The following is a 24,386-nucleotide window of genomic DNA, read 5'->3' on the forward strand; positions in this document are numbered from 1 at the left end:
TAAATTCTAACCTCTATGTCCTTATAAATAACTAGTGTCACAATTCTGAGTCTAATTTATTGGTGCCACAGGATGTCCCCAATTATCTTTAGTAATGAAGCAGGGTCTCAAAATTAACTCTTTTTCAGATCACATTAATGCATGGGTATTTTGCTACTTTTGTAGGCTGGAAGGTGTCATGAAATCAGGCAAGTAGTTCTAGAGTGTGGCTTTTTAGAAATGCTAAGAATTCTCTCTCTAATCTTTGTCCTCTACTTCCCAAACCACTTTGATGTGAAATTATATTAGTGATTTTTAAGTGAGAATCATTTTATTTTAAATATATTTAAGGTAGGTCATCAAAGCCTCAATTAAATTTACAAATACTGTTGAAAATACAGTGGGTGAAGCTTTGTGCTATAATTAAAATATAGCAATATAGTGTATAGTCTTTGTGGAATTTATCCAAATGTATTGCAAGAAATACTTACGTGGAATTCTATCCAGGTGTATTCTGTGAACTCTCTGAGGCCTTTTGCAGCTGTTTGGTGATAATTTTAATCTTTCTTAATCACAAGAGTAAATCAGATTATTCAGCAGGAATTCTTTTCTGGGTCTTTTTATATGGCACTAAAAGTATATGTTAAGGGTGGGCCACGGTGGCTCAGCAGACAGAGTTCTCGCCTGCCATGCTGGAGACCTGGGTTCATTTCCTGGTGCCTACCCATGCAAAACAAAACAAAAAAAAGGTATATGTTAAATTAACATTTCTAAGAGCTATATAAGTTATATCAAAGTCACCTGTTAACTCACCTATGAGTGAGAAATTTGAGACCAAAATGCAGTCAAGAAGATGGAGACTTTTCGAAATATTAATAGCTGTGTTTAGATAATTACTAAGAAATCTTAAGAAGGACACTTAACCAAAAATGGCCCCTTCCTAATAATGGACTTTAAGCTCTAGAAAATTTCTTTCTCCCATCCGTATAAAATTAATATGTAACAACATCACATCTTCAATATAAAAGGAAGGAGGTGTGCATATAAGACTATGGAAAGTAAGGATACTTTTGATAACAAAATAGGTTTCACCTTTAAACATGTGCCTTTGTCCTTTTATTTTCCTCCCTGATGGCTGTTTCTTCCAGAACACTAAGAAATGAATAAATGCATGTTCTTCTTGGTATTTTTGACTGTAAGGTTGACTCAGGGTGTTGCACCATTTGGACTTGCATCTCACCCAGCCTTTTGACTGAGAGAAGGATGCTATGAAATCACTAGGTCCATTGAGAATGGAACCATTTCACACTCATGCTCACCCAAAGCACCCCAGTGAAAGCAGATCCTTTAATGCCTATCACTGGAGAGCCAAAGTGGAACCCACTGCTGACTGTTGGAGAGAGAGGCACCGCTTGTTTTAATTTTTTTATAAGGTATTCCACAATGAAGGGGTTATATAACAGCTCACAGAACTCTATAAGTGCCATTTCAAAAGAAAAACAAAATCAAAAGGTTTGTGGTTCTATTGAATAAAGCTATAATGTTATGTAAATGTACTAATGGTCCTAGATAATGCTACTGCGAGAGCACACTCATGCTTGTGAACCCTGGGCCAGAAAGAGAACAGGTTGCTCCCAGCACCTATGAGCTGTGTGTCCGAGAATGAAGCTGCACCAGCCCTTCCTGGAGGAGCCAGCCTCCTGCCTGCCTAACAAGGCCTGCATTACTGGAGACTTGGGAGATGCTCCTTGTCCAGAAATGCCAGGAGAGGAGGCTGATCAGGGACAAGCTGGGGAGAGCTTGGATTTAACACTGGGTGGGGAAGACTAAGGGGGAAAAAGCCCTATTTTATTCTTTTAATACAGTTCCCAGCAGGAAGATCAGGATAGGAGGTTCCCGCCTGCTCCAGATTAAAGGAACCCGCAGTTTCCAGGTGAAGAAGGGGGGTTCCTTATCCAGCATTCGCCGGGTCGGCAGCTTAAAGAGCAGCAAGTTATCACGGCAGGACTCAGAGTCTGAGGCTGAGGAGCTGCAGCTGTCCCAGAGCAGGGACACTGTCACTGATCTAGGTAACCTAGAGGAGTGGGGTGCACAGGGATGTGGGGGGTAGGAAGACAGGGCCCAAGGCCTGAACCAGCTGACGTCCATCTCCTGATATGTAAACAGATGCAGGGCAGAGCCATAGGGTGGACATCTCATTCACCGAGGACCACACTTCCCTAGAGAGCAGTGCTGCTCTAACAGTGTGCACGCAACTTACCTGGAGTCTTGTTAAAGTGTTGATTCTGTTTCAGTAGACGTGGGGTGGGAGCCTTAAGAGTCTACATTTTTAACGAATTTCCCAGTGAAGCTGATGCTCATGGTTCGAAATCCACACTTTGAGTAATGAGGATAGAGAGTATACATTAGGGAAGGAAAGCATTTCAATAACAAAGGCAGTCTTTGTAAATCTGGAGGTTGGCGCATCCATTCTTCTGATAAGGACTTTCAAAATAAAAATTCCCTTGGGGACAGCTATCTAAACGTCCTCTATAGCTTTCAGTCTCTATTTAAAAATTAAACCACCATGGGGCCCAGTTGGTTCAGTGGTAGAATGCTCGCTTTTCTATATAGGAGAGCTGGGTTTGATTCTAGGACCATGCACCCCAAAAAACAAATAAATAGAAAATAAAACACCCAATATAAGAGGGAGGGAATTGTCTGGACCTGACAATTAGTGATGTTCAGCAAGTCATTTGACTTCCCAGAGACTTGTTTTCTCCAGTTATCTAATGGGAATGATTCAATTTACTCCTTGCCTGCTCTGGAAGGATATTCTGAAGTAAATTGGGATAATTTCAACATGTGTTAAACACCTGAGAATGAGATCTATGTAAAATCAAAGCATTGGAGTTGTAAGTTATCCCTCTAGGATTCAGAGGCTCCGTATGTCAGAATGCTTAAGTCCTAAGGGCCCATGATTAGCATCTTAATGGACCAAAAAAGTTGAAGCATACACATAGACTTTTCCAGATGCCTACAGTTGACTGTTAGATTCAAGTTGAAGCAGATTCTCTTTGCCATTCGTCTCTGCAGGAGAGGCAAGATAGAAAGCTTTCCCTTCTAAGTAAGTTCTTTAAGAAGTCAGAAAAATGTGGATAAATTATTGATCGAGTCTGCTAAAATAGAAGCTGAGTATATCTAATCAAAGACTGTTTAAAATAGGAAATGTTTCTACACCCACCCACCCTCGCCTTTGAAAATAGCTAATTTATGCACTCTTTAAATTCTGCTTCTTCTAAAAGGAAACAGTTTTTTTTTAAAAAAAAAACTGTGACTTCTTAGTTACGGTCTGAAACTGTAACAAGATCTCCAGCAAGGTTAGACAAAATTATTTCAATTAATTATTCAAATTGATTAATTTAACAAAACTGATCATTTGAGTCAAAATAGCCAGGGTAGCAACATTGTTTATTCAAAGAAAGACACCTGTGAAGGCTTTTAGATTAGAGAGCAAAGCTTTGTCAAGTAGTATTCTAAGTGATTCCTGAGAGATGTCTCCCTCCTACTTTCCCACAGTGAAGAGTTTTTACAAGGCTTGTGCCCAGTTGGACATGAATTCCCTTCATTGTTCCGAGGCACCTGCCCATCTTTGAAATAGCCCTGGTAGCAAAGCCTGGTGGTGTAGAGAGCAGTGGTACAGTCACACAGCCGTCATCACAGCAGCAGTAAAGGCAGCAGCAAATTGTGTGACCACTCTGGGTTGGTTATGTTTCTCCTGAATGCACCTGCAAGGTGTGGTCACACTGGGATGAATTGGTCACACTCAACCAATGACTTGCCTATCTCAGCAATTCAAGAATTTGACTCTGTTTTCTCTCTGCTCCCATCTCTCAAAATGGAAGCCACCGTAACAGAGATCATAAATGTCATTGTAATTGCTAGTTCAGCTGGTGGTGAAAGGAACATCTCCTATTAATAGTCCTCCAACAAAGGCAAAATCTTGCCCTGTGACCCATTGGGCCAGCGTAGTCTGCCCTAGGATTCAAAAGCATGGACAGCTATACCATACCAACGTGCTCCCTGGGGAAATCGAATAGTGAAATATTTTTTGGTATTTTTCTTTTGAAGAAGGGAGTCCTTGGAGTGCAAGTGAGCCCAGCATCGAGCCAGAGGGAATGAGTAATGCTGGCACGGAGGAAAATTACCACAGAAACATGTCATGGCTTCATGTAAGTAGTAATCTCAGAAAGAGCCCAGAGATAAATTTCTTTTGACATTGGGAAAGATCTGTGGAGGGAGAACAAAAGGTTATACTAAAACCATCACTCCAGTTTAATCTTCCAGCATAAACCAGATGTTTGTACTTCAGATGAATCTCTCAGCACTCACTGAGATTTGTATTCTGCTGAATTGTACTCATCTTTAGCTTAACTAACCCCAGGGTCTTTTGATATGGTTGTGTCGTGGATCTCTGAAGTCAGAGAATGAGGAAGGACCTAGCCTGGTCTGTGGTCAGCGTAGCTTTACTGATGCAGGCTGCTCATTCCAGTCAGTTTTATACAGCTTACTGTGACTGTTAAGAACAAGTCCCTGGGGTCTTTATTCGGTCCTATTATAAGTCAGGACAAGGAAATTCTAAGACAACGATGGTCATCCCTCAAAGAACTATCCAAAGGATACTGTCAGGAGGGAAACACAAGAAATCTATGGGCATAGAATAGAGTTCAGTATTCAAGCTAGGCGTGAGGGAAGAAGGAAGGAGAAAGGTAAGGAAGCATAACCTGAGCACACAATTGACAGGGTCCCTCCAGCACCACTACTGATTTAGATATAAGTTATTGCCATCTACCCTCATTCAAATCTGACTTCCTGGTAGGAGCCTATAGGGCCTAGCTGATGCATGATGCTTCTAAGAGTATAAAGTACTATTCACAGAGATCAGTACCTTCTCTGAAAGTATTCCCAGAATTGGCTGATCATGAGAATCCCTGAGGCAACTGTTTAAAAAGTCCACTTTTTATTGATGTCTAGCTCACATATTAAAAAGCATACCAAAACCTATTAAGTACAGCTCAATAAATTTTCATGAAGTGAGCATATTTGTGTAACCACCATTAGGTCGAAAAGAAGATTACCAGCACCTCAAAAGCCCTTTTCAAGCCCTCTACTAGTCATGACCCTCCCCTAAAAGTAACTACTATTCTAACTTTTGCCGTAGTAGATTAATTTTGTCTGTTTTTGAAATGTATATGGTTGGCATCATACACTAAGTATTGTGGTAGGCAGAATAAAGCTTTCACTCAGCTTTTCTTGTAAGGTTCATCCATTTCACTCAGATTAGCAGGTAGTTCATTCATTTATGTTGTATATCATTACACTATATAATTGGGCTGCCATTTTACTGCTGGCATTTAGTTTTTTTCCAGTTTGGCCAATTAAGGATAGTTTTGCTGTGAATATTCTTGTATATGCCTTATAGTACCTATATGTTAGCATTTCTCTAGGAAATTGATATAGAAGTGTAATTCCTGGGTCATGAGGCATATTCATGGTCAGCTTTAGTAGATACTGTCAATTTTCCAAGGAAATTTATTTCCAGCTTGGGAATAATAGTCAACACGTGTTGGTATCATTTCTCTGTACCTCCCTTCTCTCCAAATTTAGCCCTTTCAATTTCTCCCTCCTACAGCAGTCCTGAATTCCAACTTAGTATGTAAAATCAATTCATCAAGTATTAATACCGGGAGAAAAAAATGACCAAGTGGATAAAGGCCTGTAACTCTTTGTTCTCTTGAGGAAATTATTCATTCACTGTGATTTCAAAACCCATCAAGGAAAGTTGACTTCTGACTTGCCATCTTCCACATCATAGTAATGCTCACGGTCTGTGATTGCCTAGTGGGTGCAGTCTTAGTGATATTTGTGTTCCAGGTCATGATCTTGCTGTGCAATCAGCAAAGCTTCATCTGCACCCACGTCGACTACTGCCATCCGCACTGCTACCTGCACCACAGCCGCTCCTGTGCCCGGCTGGTCAGGGCCATCAAGCTGCTCTACGGGGACACTGTGGATTCCCTCCGGGAGAGCCACACCAGCAGCAGTGTGGCTCTCCGGGGCAAGAAGCAGAAAGAGGTGAGCAAACCATCAACGGGTGACACCCCAGTGGTAGAGAAAATGGCATTCTAAGATATTTTCTATGGATGTAAACGTTTCAGGGAACTGCAGCTTTTAAAGCAGGCAACAGGTCTGTGTGAATCCAAGCAAAAGTGGGAGACGGGTGTAATAAGACAAATGCTTTGTTGTCATGTTGTGGCCATGAGTAAACGTGAAATCTTTTCCCTGGGTTTGTCTATATGTCTATGAATAAATACGAACTCACAGGACTGGCCATTAGCAGGTTATTGTGATAGGCAGAACAGTGTCCCCCAAGAGGACCATGTCCTAACACTCGGAACTTGTGAATGTGCTGCCGCACATGGCAAAAGGGACATAGCAGGTGTGATTAAATTAAGAATCCTAAAATGGGCAGATTTTCTTGGATTATCCAAGGTGGTGGGAGAGGGCAAGTTAATTACAAGGGTCCTTATCAATGAAAGGGGAAGCAGAAGTGTCAGAGTTAAGGAAGGAAATGGGACAACAGAGGTCGGAGTGATGCAGGACCGTGGGCCAGGGAACACTGGTAGCCTCTGGAAGCAGGAAAAGACAAGGAAACGTATTATTCCCAAGAGCCTCAAGAATGACCGTAGCTCTGCTTATTCATTTTAGACTTCTGATGTCCAAAAATGTAAAATGAAAAAATCTCTGTTGTTTTAAGCTACTAAGTTTATAGCAATTTGTCAAAGCATTTATAGGAAAATAATATAGTTATATATTAAGAAATACTAATAAGTGTTCACAGATAAATAGCAGAATATTCTAGGTCAAGTCAGACTAAAGGAAGCGCCTTGAAGAAGTGTTCACATTTTCTAGGCACTCAGGTGCACTTTCCCAACAAGCCCCCTGAGCAGCTGAAGCTGGCAGAAGCTGAAGGCTGTCAGTAGGGCAGCTGGGTGTCTGCCAGAGAAGCCTGAGCTACCCACCTGCCCTGGATGAGTACAATAACCAAGGCACTGAGCGCTGCTGGCTGCTCCTGCAGCTGCTTTCCCAAATGGTTGTGCAAAAAGATTTTTATAACACTTATAAACTTCAACAGGCATTCATTTCGCACCTGCTTGGGCTTGATATTAGGCAAACAATCTGGGGGGGGCGGGTGGTGGAAATAAATAAGTGGGAACAGAGGCTCTTTCTCCTAAGGAGTTTGTAAGCCACAAGGTAAGGTTGAGATTAATATTCACATCAAACAACTCCAGAGTGTGAGTAATAACAAAAAAAACCTGTGCCGTTGAGTTATACAGTGGGTTTTAACATGTTAGCGCTCACAATGTGATTTCTTTTCATTACACCTTTTTTTGTGTGTGAAGGTAATATATGTTCATTGAAATAATTTTGGAAAATCTAAGAGATTCTAAAGGAGAAAGATAATTATGCAGCTCATTCACCTCATAAATGTGTTAGGTTGCCTTCTAGGGTGTTGGGGATTGAATCATGTCCCCACACAAAGAGCATGTTGAGGTCCCAATCCCCGGTCCTGTGAGGGTGAACCCATTGCTGAATAGGACCTTTTAAAGATGTTATTAGGTAAGGTATGCCTTTTAAGGGTGGGCCTTAATCCAGTATGCTGAAGACCTTACAAGCAAAGGAAATTGGAGGCAGAGAGAAGCCACAGGAAACAGCTAGAAGCTGGAAGTCAATGGAACGCGGAGAAAGGAGAAGACATCACTGTGTATTGCAGTGTGACAGGAAAGCAAAGGAACCCTAGCTATCCAGAAGATAACTCTGAAAAGAGGTAAACCTTCTGGCTCTGTGACCATTAGCTAGTAAAGTCGTTATTAAACCAACCCATTAAATGGTATTTGTTTTAGCAGTTAGGAAACTGAAACATGGGGCATAATTTTTTAGTATTTGTTCTATACGTGTGTGGGAAAGTATGAGAGGCTGTATCATTGACAGTGCTTTTTGATTCTTACAAGCTTTGTACAAGAGGTACTGTTCTCATTTTATAAATGAAAAAGTTGAGGCTAAGAAAGGATGAGATTGTTCACAGTTCGCGTCTATAATGTGTTCAGCTAGACTTTGATTTAGAAATGTGGACTAAAAGTCAGGGCTTTTAAACTAGACTCTATTGCATCTCCTGTTAGTCAGCCTACACAAATCCTGAAGGGAATGAAGGTGAAGAATAGGTTTTTGAAGGTTACAGATAAACTAAATAAATGCTAAATGATGACATAAAAAGAAAAATAAGTATACATGCTTGCATATATGTATATGTATTTTTGTTTATGTGTATTTTTGTGCATGTATGTGTATTTGTGTGGGTATGTGTGTATGTATGTGAATATACAAGTCTATACACATGTCTTAATTTGCCAGGGCTACTATGGCAAATGCCATATATTGTTTGGTTTAACTACAGGAATGTATTGCCTCGGTTTTGAAGGACAGAAGTCCAAAATCAAGATGTCAGCGAGGCCATACTGTCTTCACGATGTCTGTAGCGTGCTAGGGCTAGCCTGCCGCCATCCTTGGGCTTCCTTAGCTTGCACCTCTGTCTCCTGATCTTTCTCTCCTTGTGGCTGCTCTCCTGGTTTCTGCTGATTTCTGGCTTTCTCTGTGTCCAAATTTGCTCTCTTTATAGTCTCCAGCAACACAGATTAAGATTCACCCGGATCCAGTCGGGCCACACCTTAACTGATGATAACACCTTAAGAAGGTCCTGTTTACAAATGGGTTCACATCCATGGCAACATGGATAAGATTAAGAACATGCCTTTTTTGGGGCACATGAGTTAATCCCCGATAATAAAATATTCATATATATACATATATTAAAACATAAATGATTCTTCATTCAAAAAATCTTATTTCCGTTTAGATAAGCTCTCTCTTTGTGTAAAAAACTCCCTTAGCTTTAGAAGAAAATTGTATATGTTGTACAGAAACACACCAGCCTCAATTAATATGTATTGTTCTCCATACATACCCCAAATTTCCTATTGCTGTACCTTGACCAAACTATACCTTCATCCCTCTAGCATATAAATAGTCAAATCCGAAACCCTTCACGATTCAACTTAAATGCTACTTCTTTCCTGAAATCTTTTCTGTTCTTGCTAGTGTTAAGCATGGAGCATACTGCAAGTGCACAATAAATGTTAATTTCCTTCCTACCTCCTTCCTCTAAATTATCATAACATTTCTTTTGGTTTTCTTATCATTCATTCATTCACTCAATCAATCATTTATTCCACAGACTTTTAATGAACCCATGGAACTATGCTAAGTCCATATTAGGTACTGGGTATACTGTGGGCAAGACACACGTATTCTGAGCCCTCTTATGATGCTCACAGTGCAGTTGGAGAGACAGGCATTAATCAAGTAATCTCCCAAACTGACACACATTTGCAGTGATAAGCACAATGAAGGAGAGGCACACCGTGCTGAGGGAGTTTATGAATGGAGCTTTGAACTTGGGGTATATAAAGGATAGCCTTACCAATGAAGCAACAGGTGAGTTTTGGCTGAAGGGTCCAGGGGTGGTTTTCCAATCAGAGAGGAGAGTGAATACTTACAGACTGTGGTTGGAACCCAGAGAGGAAGATCGAGGAGCATGATGAGACTTCACAGACAGGTAGAGAACAGACCTTCTGGGGCCTCCAGGCCATGGTAAGGATTTTAGTCATTACCTACGAGCAGTGGGAAGGTTTTAACATCACTCTGGCTGCTATTTTTATCCCTGTTTCTCCTATTTTACTTAAATATAACTCCTTGATAACTGAGGCAGTCTAACATATTTTGTACCCTGTGTGATACCTAACGGTATCCCACCTATAGCAGAGGACCACTGAATACTGGATGAGTGAGTGAGTGGTAGTTCTAATGTGTTTTGTGAATGCCCTCCGCCTCTGCCCCCAAAAAGGACACTTGCCTGAAGCAGCAGAAAAGTCTCACCCCTGTGTTTTGTTGCTTACATTTCTAAAAGAGAAAGGAAAAGTAAGGCAATGGCAAATGTCCTCTACCCTTAAACCATTTACATTAGTCATTCAAGTGAAGGGCTGAAAGGATGTATTGAATTGTCTGTGATAAACGTTTTATTTCCAAAATGCCAGCTTCCTGCTCAAGCTCTTTTTTTTCCTCTCATGATTTTTCATTTGCCTGGTCTGAATCAGTCACATAAATGAACAATGCCCACATTTCCAGAGCCAAAATGAAAACAGAGTAGGCACTAAATCAAGAATAAAAGCAGAGGTTCTGACTAGAGTTGAGTCTTATGAACAGTTGGCATTTCATTCCTGTTTCCTTTTAAAATTTTTTATGGCAGAATATATTATTGGCAGCTAGTACATTTTGTAACTCATTTATCTCTGATCAATCTGCTAATCTACATTTCAGTGCTCAGAAACTCACTGTACATTCTGCTTGTCTATTTTAGTGCACGTCTAAACTTGAGACTTTTTAAAATAAACTAGCATTTTATATGCATCTATCACCTTCACCACAGAATTCTTTGATTTTTTTTTTTTTTTGATATATGCCTGTACCTTGTGCAATAGTATGTTCTAAATAAAGTAGATGATCAGTTGGTGCTTGCTGATGTAAAAAAAAAGGAGTGGCTAAAACTATTTTTTCCTTTCTGCCCAAAAGAAGAGCAAGGTACATGCCAAAAAGTAAAGGCACAGTACCAGTAACTTTTCCAAAGCCAGTGCAGATGGCAAGAGGCCAGCTGATTTCCTGCAAGGCTGATGTTTTTCTAAAGCCATGGACAGTTCTGGTGAGGTCAGTACTAGGTATTAGATCCTGATTTCATGGGCCAGAATAACTTCCCCCATGATATGCACAATTCCTGTATTAAAGATATCTGAGGCGCAGAGAGTCTAGGTTACCTTTTAAGGAATGTTACACTTGTGTTAGCATACTGCTTTCCTCCCAGAAACAGGAAGAAAACCATTCCCAGGGAGCATAGCAGGCTGACTCCAAAGTTCCCAGATCTTAGCTACCTTGTTAGTTCCACAGTATATCATCCTTGCATGGTGTGTGTCTCCTCTGTTTATTTTGATTTTTCATTTGTTTGCTTTTTTTTGTATTTTAATCTTCTCCTAGTAAGATACACTCTCCATGAGGGCAGGAATCATGGATGTTTTCTTCATCAGCATATCCCCAGAAGTTAGCCCAGTTCCTGGTATATGGGTAACTCTCAATAAATATTTCTGAAATGTCCAATGAATAAATTTTAAAATTATTAAAATGATTAAGTATTATTCTTCTATAGGCAATCATCTTTTTGGAGGGTGGGGGAGGAGGTAGGTGGGTGCCTGGTCCAGGAATCAAACCTGGATCTCCCACCTGGAAGGCGAGCATTCTGCCACTGAGGCAATTGATTTTTGATGCAGGGAACAGATACCACTAAAACTAGTTCAAATAATTAGGGAGCTTCTCCAAAAAAATACAGTGGAACCACATGAAATGAGGGACAGAAAGGGAAATATAGCAGGCCTCAGGGAAATGAGAACCAAGGTTTCTGTCTTTGTTTCTCAGAGTAGACATAGTCACTGATCTCTGCTGCTTTTGCATCATCTCCATCTGCTCCCTCATCTCTGTTCCCTCACCTGCTCCACCAACTTCACTCATCCTGTGCATAAACTGAAAACCAAGCTTGCATCGTCAATATTTCAGTCCCAGCAACCATCAGCAAATGATTCAGATTCTATCGCTAAATTCTCTAGAAAAGAGAACCTAACTTCTCTTTTTTTAGCCAAGTACCACAGGTGATAAATCATTAGTCAGTGAAATATCTAAATATTCAGAGAACTACTAATAACTAATAGATGCCTTTGGAACTAACCTCTTATTCCAGCCAGTTCCCAGCTCTCTCTTCTAGCCAAGTTTTACATCATATTGCCAAAAGGCAACTGATTATAGCCTTGCTAATCTAGGGTGGGGGTCACACCGCCAGAAGGACCTTAGGACCCTCATGCATGTACCCATCTCTGCTATCTGTCTTCCAGGTCTGATCGGATCATTCCAGAAAAGTGACTAGTCCATCACCCTAGTATGAAAGTCCTTCCAATCCCCTTCCCTTCCAACCAAAACAAGCAGCCTAATAATCATGAGGCTACCATAACACGCCATGCTTCCCAAGGAAACGCACCAGGATATTCAGTATTTGATATCTGAAAAGCTTGGCACATGTTCTGTTCCCAGTAGGCAGGAGTAAACACAGCCCTACATTTCCCAGAGTGTCAGAGATAAGCATAAATGGTCATCCTTTTTCTTCTGATTTGAGTATTTTCCTGTTTCTACCTGGGAAAAATTATGGGAAAAGTTCCCATAATTTAATCAGAAAGTATTATTCAAAGTAACCCAGAAAAAGACAAAATGTTCAGCCAAAGGGAAAAGGGGGTGAAATACTTTCAAATTTCAAAAATCATATTTTAAAAGCATTGTAATAACCCAGGGAATATACATTATAAAATCATAGTGAAATTTGCTAAAATTCTGTGCCAGACAGCATCATCACAGTTATGCTAAAATACATGAAAACAAAAAGGCAGAAAGGAACCAAATAGTGGTTATCACGGGGTTGAGGATTATAGGGACTTTTGTTTTCTTCTTCTTTATTCTTGTGTATTTTCCAGATATTCTTCAATGTACATATTTTATAACTGGAAAGAATAAAAGCAGACAGAAAGTACTTTTTTAATACCTTGACTCTTTTTAAAAGCGAGTCATATACACTCTTACATTTATACAGAAAATGATTGCCATGTATGATTTCAGAAACTTTAAAATCATATAAAATAAGCATACTACTTATGATGAATATTGCTTTTACATTCACAGAAAAAAAGCAATGCAAATTTCCTTTTCCAAATGATTCTAAGTATGTACCTCTGTGTCTTTGTCTTTAGACAGCACTGCAAGAACTCTGATTCACTTATTTCCAAGCAGGTTGACTTAAAAAGCTGGTTTCATACCAATTATGTAATAGATACATTGTCTTATGTCTTTTTTGTCAAAGTTTTGAAAGGCTTTATTGGAACATGCATGTACTTGGCGTTTTGCTTCATCTTTCAAAAGCTCTCCATCTACAGCACAGTGAAACTCTGTTCAAAAATGCTTAAGGAGTTCAGTTTTCCCCCTTGGCATAGGGGGATAAAGCATTTCATTGACATGGCACTAGAAAAACAAATGAACATTCATTTATACAAGGAGAAGGAGTCTCTCTTCACAAGGACTGGAGTGAGGAAATAGGAGGAATCAGGACTCAGAATAAATATACAAAAATCTGTTGCTATTTGGACCATTCTCTCAGCCACTTAGCCCACTCCATTCTTTGACATTTAGCTAGTCAGAGGAGGAAATTGTTTTATCTCTGCTTACCTAGATGAGTCAGGCCTTTTCTGAACTCTGGTTGAGGGGACGATTGAAAGAAGAGCTGCTATCTCGTACAAATGAGTGTGTGCCTTTCTAAAGAAACCATTTCACTTGTATAACTCAGCCTGGATGATAGGTGCTCTGAACTCATATTTGCTTGTTTACCCCTGTCTTTTACCTTTTGTTTTCTGACAGTCCTCTATGAAATATTTTCTTTCTACCATGACCAAATGGTTCACTTGTAGTATCCCTTTAAAGGGATTATTGGATAGAATGGGTTTTAAATGATTTAATATTTTTAAAGAGTTATGTTTTAGACAATGTAGTGAAATATGATCGGCCCTGCAATGAAAGTCAGGAGATCCATGGGCTTTCTTTAGTCTACTAATAACTAATTTTGTGACTTGGTCAAGTGCACCACCTCTCTGGACCTCAGTTTCCTTAGTGGTAAAAGAGAAAGACTGCTGCTAAATACCTGTAAGTACCCTTTTCGTTACAAAATTAACAGCTTTTTACAATTTTCAGAAAGTGTGGGCCCACAAAGGAGCCTCAAGTCATCTCTTCTATTAGAAGATGCTTTTTTTGGAGAATTTGAGGAAAATTCAACACTGTTCTTTTTTTAAAAAAAACAGAAAACATCCTTTGTCACATATCTCATGTTCTTTTCAGTGTTCAGATAAATCATGCCTGAGGACACCCTCTTTGAAGAAAAGAGTTTCAGATGCCAACCTGGAGGGGAAAAAAGATTCTGGAATGCTGAAGTACATCAGACTCCAGGTATTTACACCTGGATCAGAAAAATATTCATGCAGCATTAACAAGGAGGTGGTTCCAGGTATCCTGTTGACTAATATTTGGGACACACAAGGCCAACTGGCACAATGATGGCCTTAAGACCCCTTTAGCTGAGGGGCAAGAGTGCCAGCAAATGTAAAAGGGAAAAAACCCTATCTTGCTAAACAGCAAACTTCCACAGAGACATGGCTTAGGTGGCTTGGCTTGAACTTTACGTCTCCCCGCTTCATTGGAGCTGATTTCCTACCACTGCATGGATGACGGTGATGGTCACAGGTTTAGGAACGAGACGGTTGGGGCTTGTACCCCACCTTCATTGCCTTGGCTCGGACACCTTGGGCCAATACTTAATTTCTCTCTATAAAATGGGGATTATAACAATCACACCTATCTCAAAGAAACAATGTGTGAATTAAATTAGATAACACATTCACAGACTTATCGAGTGCTTGATATGTTGTTGTATTTCATTACTATCTAAGCTTTAAATCAAAGTGCATTTCACCAGAAAATTTTTTTATGTTTTTCTGGTGTTTGAAATGATATTAAAGGCCTAGACTTACCCAAACCTATATTTATTATCTGATATTATGGATTAAATAGGATCTTTGGGCTAATTTAGGGCAATAACCACAATGTATAATAGTGTTTCAAAAGGAAAATGCCCTCTGAGTTCACACTGGTTTGGCAAATTAACTTTCTAAATGAAAGTCCTTTATAAGTCAGAGGCTACTCATATTTTTCAGTGGAAATCAGCTCCTAAATGAAGGAAAATAGAGTGCCTTAAAAGTCCGCTGAGGCTTTTAACACAAAGATGTACTTGTGGGAGTTTTTCTTTCCTCACAGAGTTATATATAGTCTATAGTCTGTTCCTTGGTTGATTGTAGAGTACTTTTGTGGTGAAACTGTTATAGTAATTAGTATGTTTTTTTTCTAATTATGCAACAAATAACAAGGTATAAAGCCTATTATGTCATGCCAACTAAATATGCTCCCATTTTAGAAAATATTTTAAGATCATTTAAGGAAACCAAAGAGAGGGGAAGGTAAGAAAAGACTCTTAAGTTTCGAGGGGATTATAGCAATCAGTATCATAAAAGATTTTAAGACAGGATTTCTGTCTTTTCCCAGGTAATGAGCCTGTCACCAGCTCCTTTATCTCTGTTAATCAAGGCAGCACCAATTCTGACAGAGGAGATGTATGGAGACATCCAGCCAGCTGCCTGGGAGCTCCTGCTCAGCATGGATGAGCACATGGCAGGGGCGGCAGGTAAGGAAAAACCTCTGGTTGTCATCATCATTACATTAAGAGAGAAGAGCATTCATTCCATTCTCCCTCCTAGGTCCGATTGATGGCAATTCCTAGCACTCTCGATGGAACCGTGCGCTCTAGGAAAGCAGACCTAGGTTCTGTGTGCTTCCTTTCAGTTTCACTGTGTGGTTTGCACAAGACCAGCAGTCTCTTTCATATTATCAAATGATAGAGAATGATTTTCCCCAGAATCTGCATTTGTACTATATGTCACAGAAGATAAAATTCTTTGTGGTAAACCATCATCATTAACCTTATTAACCCTAATGTGAGTAATGTTCTATGTTCAAATTATAATATCAAAGCAAATTTATGGAAATGTAAGGGACTTTGTCCAAGGATACATAGCTAGTAGATAGTATCACGAAATGTATGTTCTTCACTCACTTTTCCATTTCTTATACAGCTTCCTTTATTTTATATAGTTATTTTAATTGAGAAGCACACAATGATAAAAATGCAAATAGCACAGAACTGTATAAAGTTTAAAGTATCACCCTCTTTGTCATGGTTCCTGGTTCCCTTCCCAGGGGCAAAAATTTTTAATTTCTCAGAAATCCTTCTAGGGTATGTTTTGCGTATGTGATATGTAAGTATACACATGTATTTTGAATGTTTATGCAAGTGGGAACATTGTGTAAAGATGTTAACATTTTCCCATTATTATATCTAGGGTATCATTTATTGACAATGACTCTCTTTCTAATGGTGACCAAATTCCATTAAATGAATGGACATACCATAATTTTTTTAACCAGCTCCTGTTAATGGACGTTTAGATTGAGTCCAGCCTTTTCTCTTTTTATACAATACTACAGTAAATGTTTTTGTAAGAAATATTTGTGTTTGCATTAAAGCTTAGGTTTTTGTTTCTTTAGCACAACTTCTCAGAGAAAGCTACAGGAGTTCGGGGAAGGGCATGCTCCCCAGTGATGGCTCAGTCATTCCAGTCTTCCTTAGATTATGTGAAGAGGTGGATTGGGCTTAAATAAGCAGCTAGGAATTAGCCAAACAGAGGAAACAATGTAAGCAAAGCAGCATGGGTCTGGAACTGCACTGTGCTTATTTGGAAAGACTGAGGAGACAGATTTGACAAGAGGGGTAGTTTGCATAGTGGGGTCACCAGTCCGTCATATAGATAGATGAGTGGGACTCAGATTATAACAGAATTGAGCAGCAGGCTTGAAGTGTGGGCTTCCTCTAAACCATGGGAAAACACCGGAGGGTTCTGAGCTACAGTAACGTTATATAGAGTATTAAATACTACAATCAGTAGGATGGATAGCTTGGTTTTAGAAATAGTGATTTTTAGTTGAGGGAAAGACATATAGTTGTCTGTATAACACTAAGATAATGAAAAAGGATGGAGCAAGAGATAAACTTGGGAAAATATTTATTATATGTGGCAGCTGAAGCACCGAGGGTGATGGGATCTCTGGGGGAGAATGAGGAAAGGGAAAAGAGCAGAGATGAGCACCTAGCCGTTGGACTTCTCTACCTTCAGAGCATAAGAGGAAGAAGACTGGCCAGCAAAGACCCAGGAAAAATATCAGAAAAATAGAAGAATTTAATCTCAAGGTGTGGAAGCAAAAAAGATAGCCCTTAGAAGAAATTAAAAACTGAAAGGAAACCAGTGCTATAAAAATATCAGTGGGTCTGCTGATCAGTGAGTGTAACAAGAAAATTGAACGAAGAGATTGAGACAGAACTCCAACTACCATGATTAAAAGAGCAAGCATGGTCTTTAAAGAAAAGTGAAGGAGGTGAAGGAAGGTGGAGAATTAAACAGCTGGTTGAATAAAGACAAGGATTATTAACTCTAATCACAATAACTAACACTCATTATATAACTTTTGTACACACATTACCTTATTTGAGACTCATACAACTGATGAATTGTATAGATGATCAAAGTGTGACTCAGGGAGCGGAAAGGATTTATCCAAGTTCACACAGCCCAGATTAGCAGAGAGAGCCAGAAAATCAAACCCTCGTTTTCTGACTTCACATTCCACATTCTTCTGTTAGGCAATATCGCCTCTGAAGAATAAAGTGCAGTTTAGAAGTGTGGAGTACTTTTTGCTTCACAAAGCACTTTCTCATATTTTATTTTTAGCGACAAACTGAGAGGTAGGTATTGTTGTCTTTAACTTTATTGTTATTGCTCTTTTACCAGTGAAGAAACTGAAGCTCAGAAAAGTTAAGAAAAGCATCCGAGCTAGAACTCAAACCCAATTTTCCTCATCCAACTACCGGAACATGTTTTGAGACTCCGGGGAAGCATTCCAGAGAAATTTTAAATTATGCTTCCATAGTAGCCACTGTCTATCTATTTATCTGTCTCATTATTTGTTGGCTTTATAACTTATCATGGTCCCTGACAGTTTTTATTGACATTTAGCTTTTCTGAATTAAAAAAAAATCAGTATTCTGATTCATGAAATCTCCTTTGGCATATCAATCTCTTCTTTCCCTAGGTAAAGTATAAGAGTTTAATAGCACTACATTGTGGATCTTATTTTTAATGTAGCTAATATACATGAGGCAGTTTTTAATGGACAGTTTTATGTTCTATCCTTGGGTTACTGTGAGATGACTCTAACCATTTCTTAAAAGCATTTTTCAGTATGTAATTTTTTTTTTCCCATTTGCTTCTCCTGGCATTTGCTTTTCAAAGTGAGCCAAAGGAAGCTTTGCTTGGAATGAGTTGTTCCACTAAAATGTCATACTGTCGCTGCCGTCGTACCAGATATTGGAAGACTGTGGATAGCACAAAGGGTAATGTTTGGCTTCCAGTGGCTGAAACAAAGTTTGCCTCTGCCAGTGCTGGTGACCTGACTTCAATAGTCAAGGAGTCATTTTCAGGATATTGGAGCAGTTCCCTCTTCTCCCATCATCCAAAAATTAAGGGAAAATAAAAGACATGTAATTTATGAATTGCTGATTTCCCCTAGCCGCCATGTTCCTGCTGTGTGCAGTCAAAGTCCCGGAGGCCGTGTCTGACATGTTGATGTCGGAGTTTCACCACCCGGAGACTGTGCAGAGGCTGAACGCCGTCCTCAAGTTCCACACGCTCTGGAGATTTCGCTATCAGGTCTGGCCCCGGATGGAGGAGGGAGCACAGCAGATTTTTAAGGTCAGAGGACAACTTGGCATAAAGAAATTAGATAAACAAACCCAATTGAAAGCTTGTTTAAACCCTTGAATTTCACAGTCACAGAGTACAGCAAAGAAGGTGTTTCATTTTTTCTCCCTAGTCATCTAAATAAACCTAATTCATACTTGGATGAATTCTTGCTGTTAAAAAAAAGAAAAAAACCTAAAATATAAAAGAATAATAAAGTAAGAAAATTAAGTAAGTCTCCATTAATTGGCCTCAAAATCTCCCCATTAACCTCAAAATCTGACTACCATCCCCGGGGTAAGCATGTAAAAGCTTGGGGCAGGGCGGGCCACGGTGGCTCAGCAGGCAGAGTTCTTGCCTGCTATGCTGGAGACTCGGGTTTGATTCCCGGTGCCTGCCCATGCAAAAGGAAAAAAAAAAAAAAAAAAACCTTGGGGGCATACAATCCTAAAAAAAAGCACCTTGGGTGTTATATAAAACTCTACAAAGTTTCCATGTACTAGAGTAACTTTCCAAAATGCTATAACCTTCAGATGGGTACCTGGACCACATAAACCCTGAAATGAAAAGGGGCCAGCCTCTGCAGAATACCAACTAGTTCCATTCCCCTATCTCATATTATCGACAGCCCTTTCCAACATGAAAAAGTTAGAATGGGCATAGCCCAAATGCCCCTAAAGAGTGGGAGAAAGATCAAAGGTGATGGTGGAGTTATATAGAGAGAAGGTTGGGTTTAACAAATGAGTATGATTGCTGAATCATTATATTGACATTTCTTTTAGTCTCCAGTATCTTAACCATACCAAACTGAAATCTGTTCTACAACTGATTGTTGCTATGTGCTTTGAAATGTATTGCTTTTTTGTATATATGTTATTTTTCTGAAATAAGGAAAAAAAAAGTCAATTGTGGTGATAAATGCACAGGTATATAATGATATTGTGAACCATTGTTTATACACTTTGGATGACTACAGGGTGCACAAATATATAATATATATCAATAATTTTTTTTTTTAAGTTTGGGGCATAACCTACCAGACATTTTGCCATACATATATGTATAGATGTTTTTGGAGGGTGAAGTGATCAACAAAAACAGAGATCATTTGGTTAAAAGCCTTCATTATACAGATGAGTAAACTAAGGCCCAGAGAAGTCCATCCTGTGCTCTATAACAGAGAATCTTGGCAAACAGCCCTTTTCTGTGATGCTTCTTTGTTCCTTGGGGAATCATTTAGATCCTTAACACTGAAGACAGACTGTGTTGTAAGTAGACTTCACACTCACTCTTTGCCATCTTAATCACTGCATTCTTCTATCAACTCACAGATCCCGCCTCCCAGTATAAACTTCACCCTGCCCTCGCCAGTGCTTGGGATGCCATCTGTCCCGATGTTTGACCCCCCATGGGTCCCTCAGTGCAGCGGCAGTGTCCAGGATCCTATTAACGAGGACCAGTCTGTGAGTAACAGGCACTTTCCCTTCCATATCTTCACACTCCCTGACAAACCTGTAAGAAAGAACACCGAATGTGAAAGACAATTTGTTCATTCTTGTCATTAGAATACAATAGCCTCACATAAAATCAGCCACAAAATGTCTCTGTTCTTGTCGATGGAACAGAAGGAATAAACTTCTGGTAGTGAATGTTTGTAGTTCTCCAAGCCAACACAGTTCTATGTTATAATCAAAGCTGCAGCCTCCTTGTATAAGCTGTTAAAAGCATTAGACCTTGATTTGTTGGCCAAAGATAGCACTTTTGCCTCTATTTATTACAAAACGGGACTGCTATTGCAGATAAATCTTCTCTCATTTATTGTAAATCTTCCTTGTCCTTTTCCCATGGAAGAATGGTTAATATTAATATTTCTCTTTTCGTGCTTTACTGATAGGAGACTCAAAGCCAAATTTTACACTCAGCCAAAATAACCTTATCAATCTTCCTAATTTCCAATAAGTAACTTCGTTTCTACAAATATCATTAAGCATTTATAATGTGCCACTGTGGTAAATATTGAAGTGACAGAAATGAAATAAATTGTTAACTCATTGATTTTTATGAGAGATATAACTCTTTCCACCTCTTTCCCTTGGCTCTTAATTTCTATTTGATAGCCTCATGTAATAAATGTCCTTCATTTTAAACCAGTCAAAAAAATTGGAAAGAAATTGAGTATTAAAAAATTGTAGTTGGAATATGTCATTGGTAACAGAGACCATCAGGAGATAGAAATAGGATGAGATATTGGGAAATTGGAGCTGAAGGGATACGGACTGTGCAACAGGGCTGGATACAAAAACTCAGAAATGGACAGCACAATACTACCTAATTGTAATGTAATTATGTTAAAACATTGAATGAAACTGCATGTGAGAATGATAGAGGGAGGAGGGCTGGGGACATAAATGTGATCAGAAAGAAAGATAGATGTTAAAGATCAAGATGGTGTAATCTAGGAATGCCTAGAGTGTATAATAATAATGAAATGTACAATGTACAGATTTTAAAAATGTTTTTGCATGAGGAAGAACAAAGAATTGTCATTATTGCAGAGTGCTGAAAATAGATGATATCTAATGCTTTAAAATGTCGCATTATGTGTGAGACTAAAGCAAAAAATGTTTATTTGTTAAAAAATTTAGATTTTGACTAGAGCATTTCCTAATATAACTAATGTAGATAGTTTGATTGAATGTCATAAGTACTTGGAATCTCAGGTAGCACATGAGTTTTTGTTGGTTTGTCCAGAGTGATCCCCCGATGAATCCCAGAATGATTTGATCAGTGACTGGAAAAGTATTTGCAAGCCCCCTTCGGGGAATGGTGAGAGTGGGGAGAAATTCAACCTCCCCAAGTTGAATTCTTGATATTCTCACAAGCAGTGTGGACAACCAAAGCTATAGGCTGAGGCCCCAGTGTGGGGTGTGTTCACATGAAACTTAAACCCACAAAAGATAGGTCAAGTCTACTTAAAATTTAGGCCTAAGAGTCACCCCCAAGAGAGCCTCTTTTGTTGCTCAGATGTGGCCTCTCTCTCCAGCCAATATGATGAGCAGTCTCACCACCCTCCCCCTCTCTGTGTGAGACATGACTCCCAGGGGTGTGGACCTTCCTGGCAACATGGGACAAAGATCCTGGAATGAGCTGAGACTCAGCATCAAAGGACTGAGAAAAACCCTAGAATGAGCTGAGAATTAACATCAAGAGACTAAGAGAACCTTCTCGACCAAAAGGGGGAAGAGTAAAATGAGGCAAAGTGTCAATGGCTGAGAGATTCCAGACAGAGTCGAGAGGTTATCCTGGAGGTTATTCTTACGCATTAAGTAGATATCACCTTGTTGTTCAAGATGTAGTGGAGAGGGCGGGCCGCGGTGGCTCAGCGGGCAAGAGTGCTTGCCGGCCATGCCGGAGGACCTCGGTTCGATTCCCGGCCCCAGCCCATGTAAAAAACAAACAAACAAACAAAATATAATAAAACAAGAAAATGTTTAAAGATGTTTCCCTTTCTTCCTCCCTTCCTTCCTTCCATCCTTCCTTCCTTCTCTCTGTCTTTCCTTCCCTTCCTCCCTCTCTCTTTAAAAAAAAAAAAAAAAGAAAATGTAGTGGAGAGGCTGGAGGGAATTGCCTGAAAATGTAGTGCTGTGTTCCAGTAGCCATGTTTCTTGATGATGATTGAGCAATGATATAGCTTTTACAATGAGACTCTGTGAATGTGAAAGCCTTATGTTTGATGCTCCTTTTAGCTACTACATCGACAGAAGAGTAGAACATATGGAATAAAAATAAATAATAGGGGGAACGAATGTTAAAATAAATTCAGTTTGAAATAGTGGTAAATGAAAGCGAGGGGTAAGGGGTATGGTACGTATAGTTTTTTTTCTCTATTATCATTTTATTTCTTTTTCTGTTGTCTTTTTATTTCTTTTTCTAAATCGATGCAAATGTACTAAGAAATGATGAATATGCAACTGTGTGATGTTATTAAGAATTACTGATTGTATATGTAGAATGGAATGATTTCTAAATGTTTTATTAGTTAATTTTTTTTAATTAATAAAAAAAATTGTAGTTGGTCTTAATGTTTAAAGAGTGGTCACTGATACCACCCCAAATTCTGAAGGTGAAGTAGGATTCTCTCCAGATACTTCAGACATTCTTGAAGAATTATTCTGATTGAATGAAAAAGAATAGCTTAGTTATACTGAACCTGGAAATTTGATAGGGAACAAACAAATTAGATCAAGGCTTCCCTAATGTTTGCTGAGGACAAGCTATCAATTTATTGGAATCCTCTATGCTGTGACCTTGCAGAAGAGATGCTATTAGATAAGCTTGCCTTCATGTCTCCACAGAAATCCTTTTCAGCTCGGGCTGTATCACGCTCCCATCAAAGGGCAGAACACATTTTAAAGAACTTGCAGCAAGAGGAAGAGAAGAAACGTCTTGGCCGAGAAGCCAGCCTCATCACTGCCATCCCCATCACCCAGGAGGCGTGCTACGAGCCCACCTGCACGCCCAGCTCGGAACCGGAAGAAGAAGGTGCCCTTTACGTATGGGAGCTCACGGGGGGCCAAATCCCAGGGAGAAGTTTTGCTTTGAAATAAGTGTTGACTCTTTTATGTGACATGAGGTGATTTGTCTTCTTCATCCCTCTCACACCTCTGACACCATCCGAAGAAAGAGAAAAATCATTGTTTTCTAGATGTTTAGAATTGGCCTGTTCATGGGCGAACACTAGCTACCTTGAGTAAACCAAAACACTAATAAGCCAAGTTGTGACTGGGTCTCAGGAAACAGCTAAATTAGAATGTGTATTAAAGTAAATGCAGTTAATATTTTATCATTAGAAATGGGGTCAGTTCATTAAATACTTTAAGACTTCATGACTGTAGACAATTTGTTAGTTGGTATCAAAAAATGACTTATGAACCATTCTAAATTCAGTGATTCTCTGCCCTGTTTTTGTGGAATCTTTGGGAAGAATGTTGTCTTTCTGTATAGCTTTTTCTTTTCCCAAGTACACTCCAAACTGTTTAACCCTTAGGCTCTGAGAGCGTAGTATGCTTTTAAGTACAACTGTAGTTGTGATGATAATAACTTCTTTCTGATAAAACCAAAGTTCATATTCCCCATTTTCTTTGCCAGTAGAAGAAGTCACCAATCTGGCATCCCGCCGACTGTCTGTGAGTCCATCCTGTACCTCCAGCACTTCCCACAGGAATTACTCCTTCCGCCGAGGGTCAGTCTGGTCAGTGCGTTCAGCCGTCAGTGCCGAAGGTATGTTCTCTTGGTAATGTATTCTTTATTCTTCGTGATGTATGTGTTTTAAAACGCTTTCCATTTAATAGCATTAATCTCACTTCATTATGTGTCTTCATTAAATAACTTGTTTCAAGAATTGAAGTTCTAAAAGTTATTAGACTGAGTCATATCTTAAAAAAAACATAAATTGAATCCCTTATTAAGTAATTAACAAATAATAAATAGTCCATTAGAAAATAATAAGAAATTACATTAATTGTCCTTTTTGAGTTGGCTCTATTTTAATTACATATATGTAATCATGAGGGTCCAGCTGAGATTTTTCTAGACAGTGGCTTTCAGCCCTGCCTACACATTTTAGCCCTGCCTACACATTATTCAATTCGGTAATTGAAAAAAATGTCCAGGTCATACCTTAAACCAAATCAGAGTTTTTGAGAATGAGACTCATACATC

The 24,386-nt window shown here is 39.2% G+C and overlaps 1 protein-coding gene across 2 annotated transcripts in view; it reads left to right on the top strand.

Annotated features, from left to right (window-relative positions):
* The window catches only part of UNC80 (unc-80 subunit of NALCN channel complex), a 237,327-nt gene that overhangs the window by 125,263 nt on the left and 87,678 nt on the right, over window positions 1-24,386 (top strand). The window contains exons 27-35 of one of the 2 annotated variants that reach the window (XM_077154955.1): window positions 1,845-2,048; window positions 4,090-4,190; window positions 5,893-6,093; window positions 14,104-14,211; window positions 15,361-15,499; window positions 18,496-18,677; window positions 19,997-20,128; window positions 23,021-23,207; window positions 23,814-23,945. In XM_077154955.1, coding sequence (XP_077011070.1) covers window positions 1,845-2,048; window positions 4,090-4,190; window positions 5,893-6,093; window positions 14,104-14,211; window positions 15,361-15,499; window positions 18,496-18,677; window positions 19,997-20,128; window positions 23,021-23,207; window positions 23,814-23,945 — 1,386 coding nt within the window. The remainder of the gene's footprint in view (window positions 1-1,844; window positions 2,049-4,089; window positions 4,191-5,892; window positions 6,094-14,103; window positions 14,212-15,360; window positions 15,500-18,495; window positions 18,678-19,996; window positions 20,129-23,020; window positions 23,208-23,813; window positions 23,946-24,386) is intronic. The other variant, XM_077154956.1, reaches the window with a different exon arrangement.

The sequence above is a fragment of the Tamandua tetradactyla genome, chromosome 3 (assembly GCF_023851605.1).
Source record: "Tamandua tetradactyla isolate mTamTet1 chromosome 3, mTamTet1.pri, whole genome shotgun sequence".
In the NCBI taxonomy this organism is placed as follows: domain Eukaryota; kingdom Metazoa; phylum Chordata; class Mammalia; order Pilosa; family Myrmecophagidae; genus Tamandua; species Tamandua tetradactyla.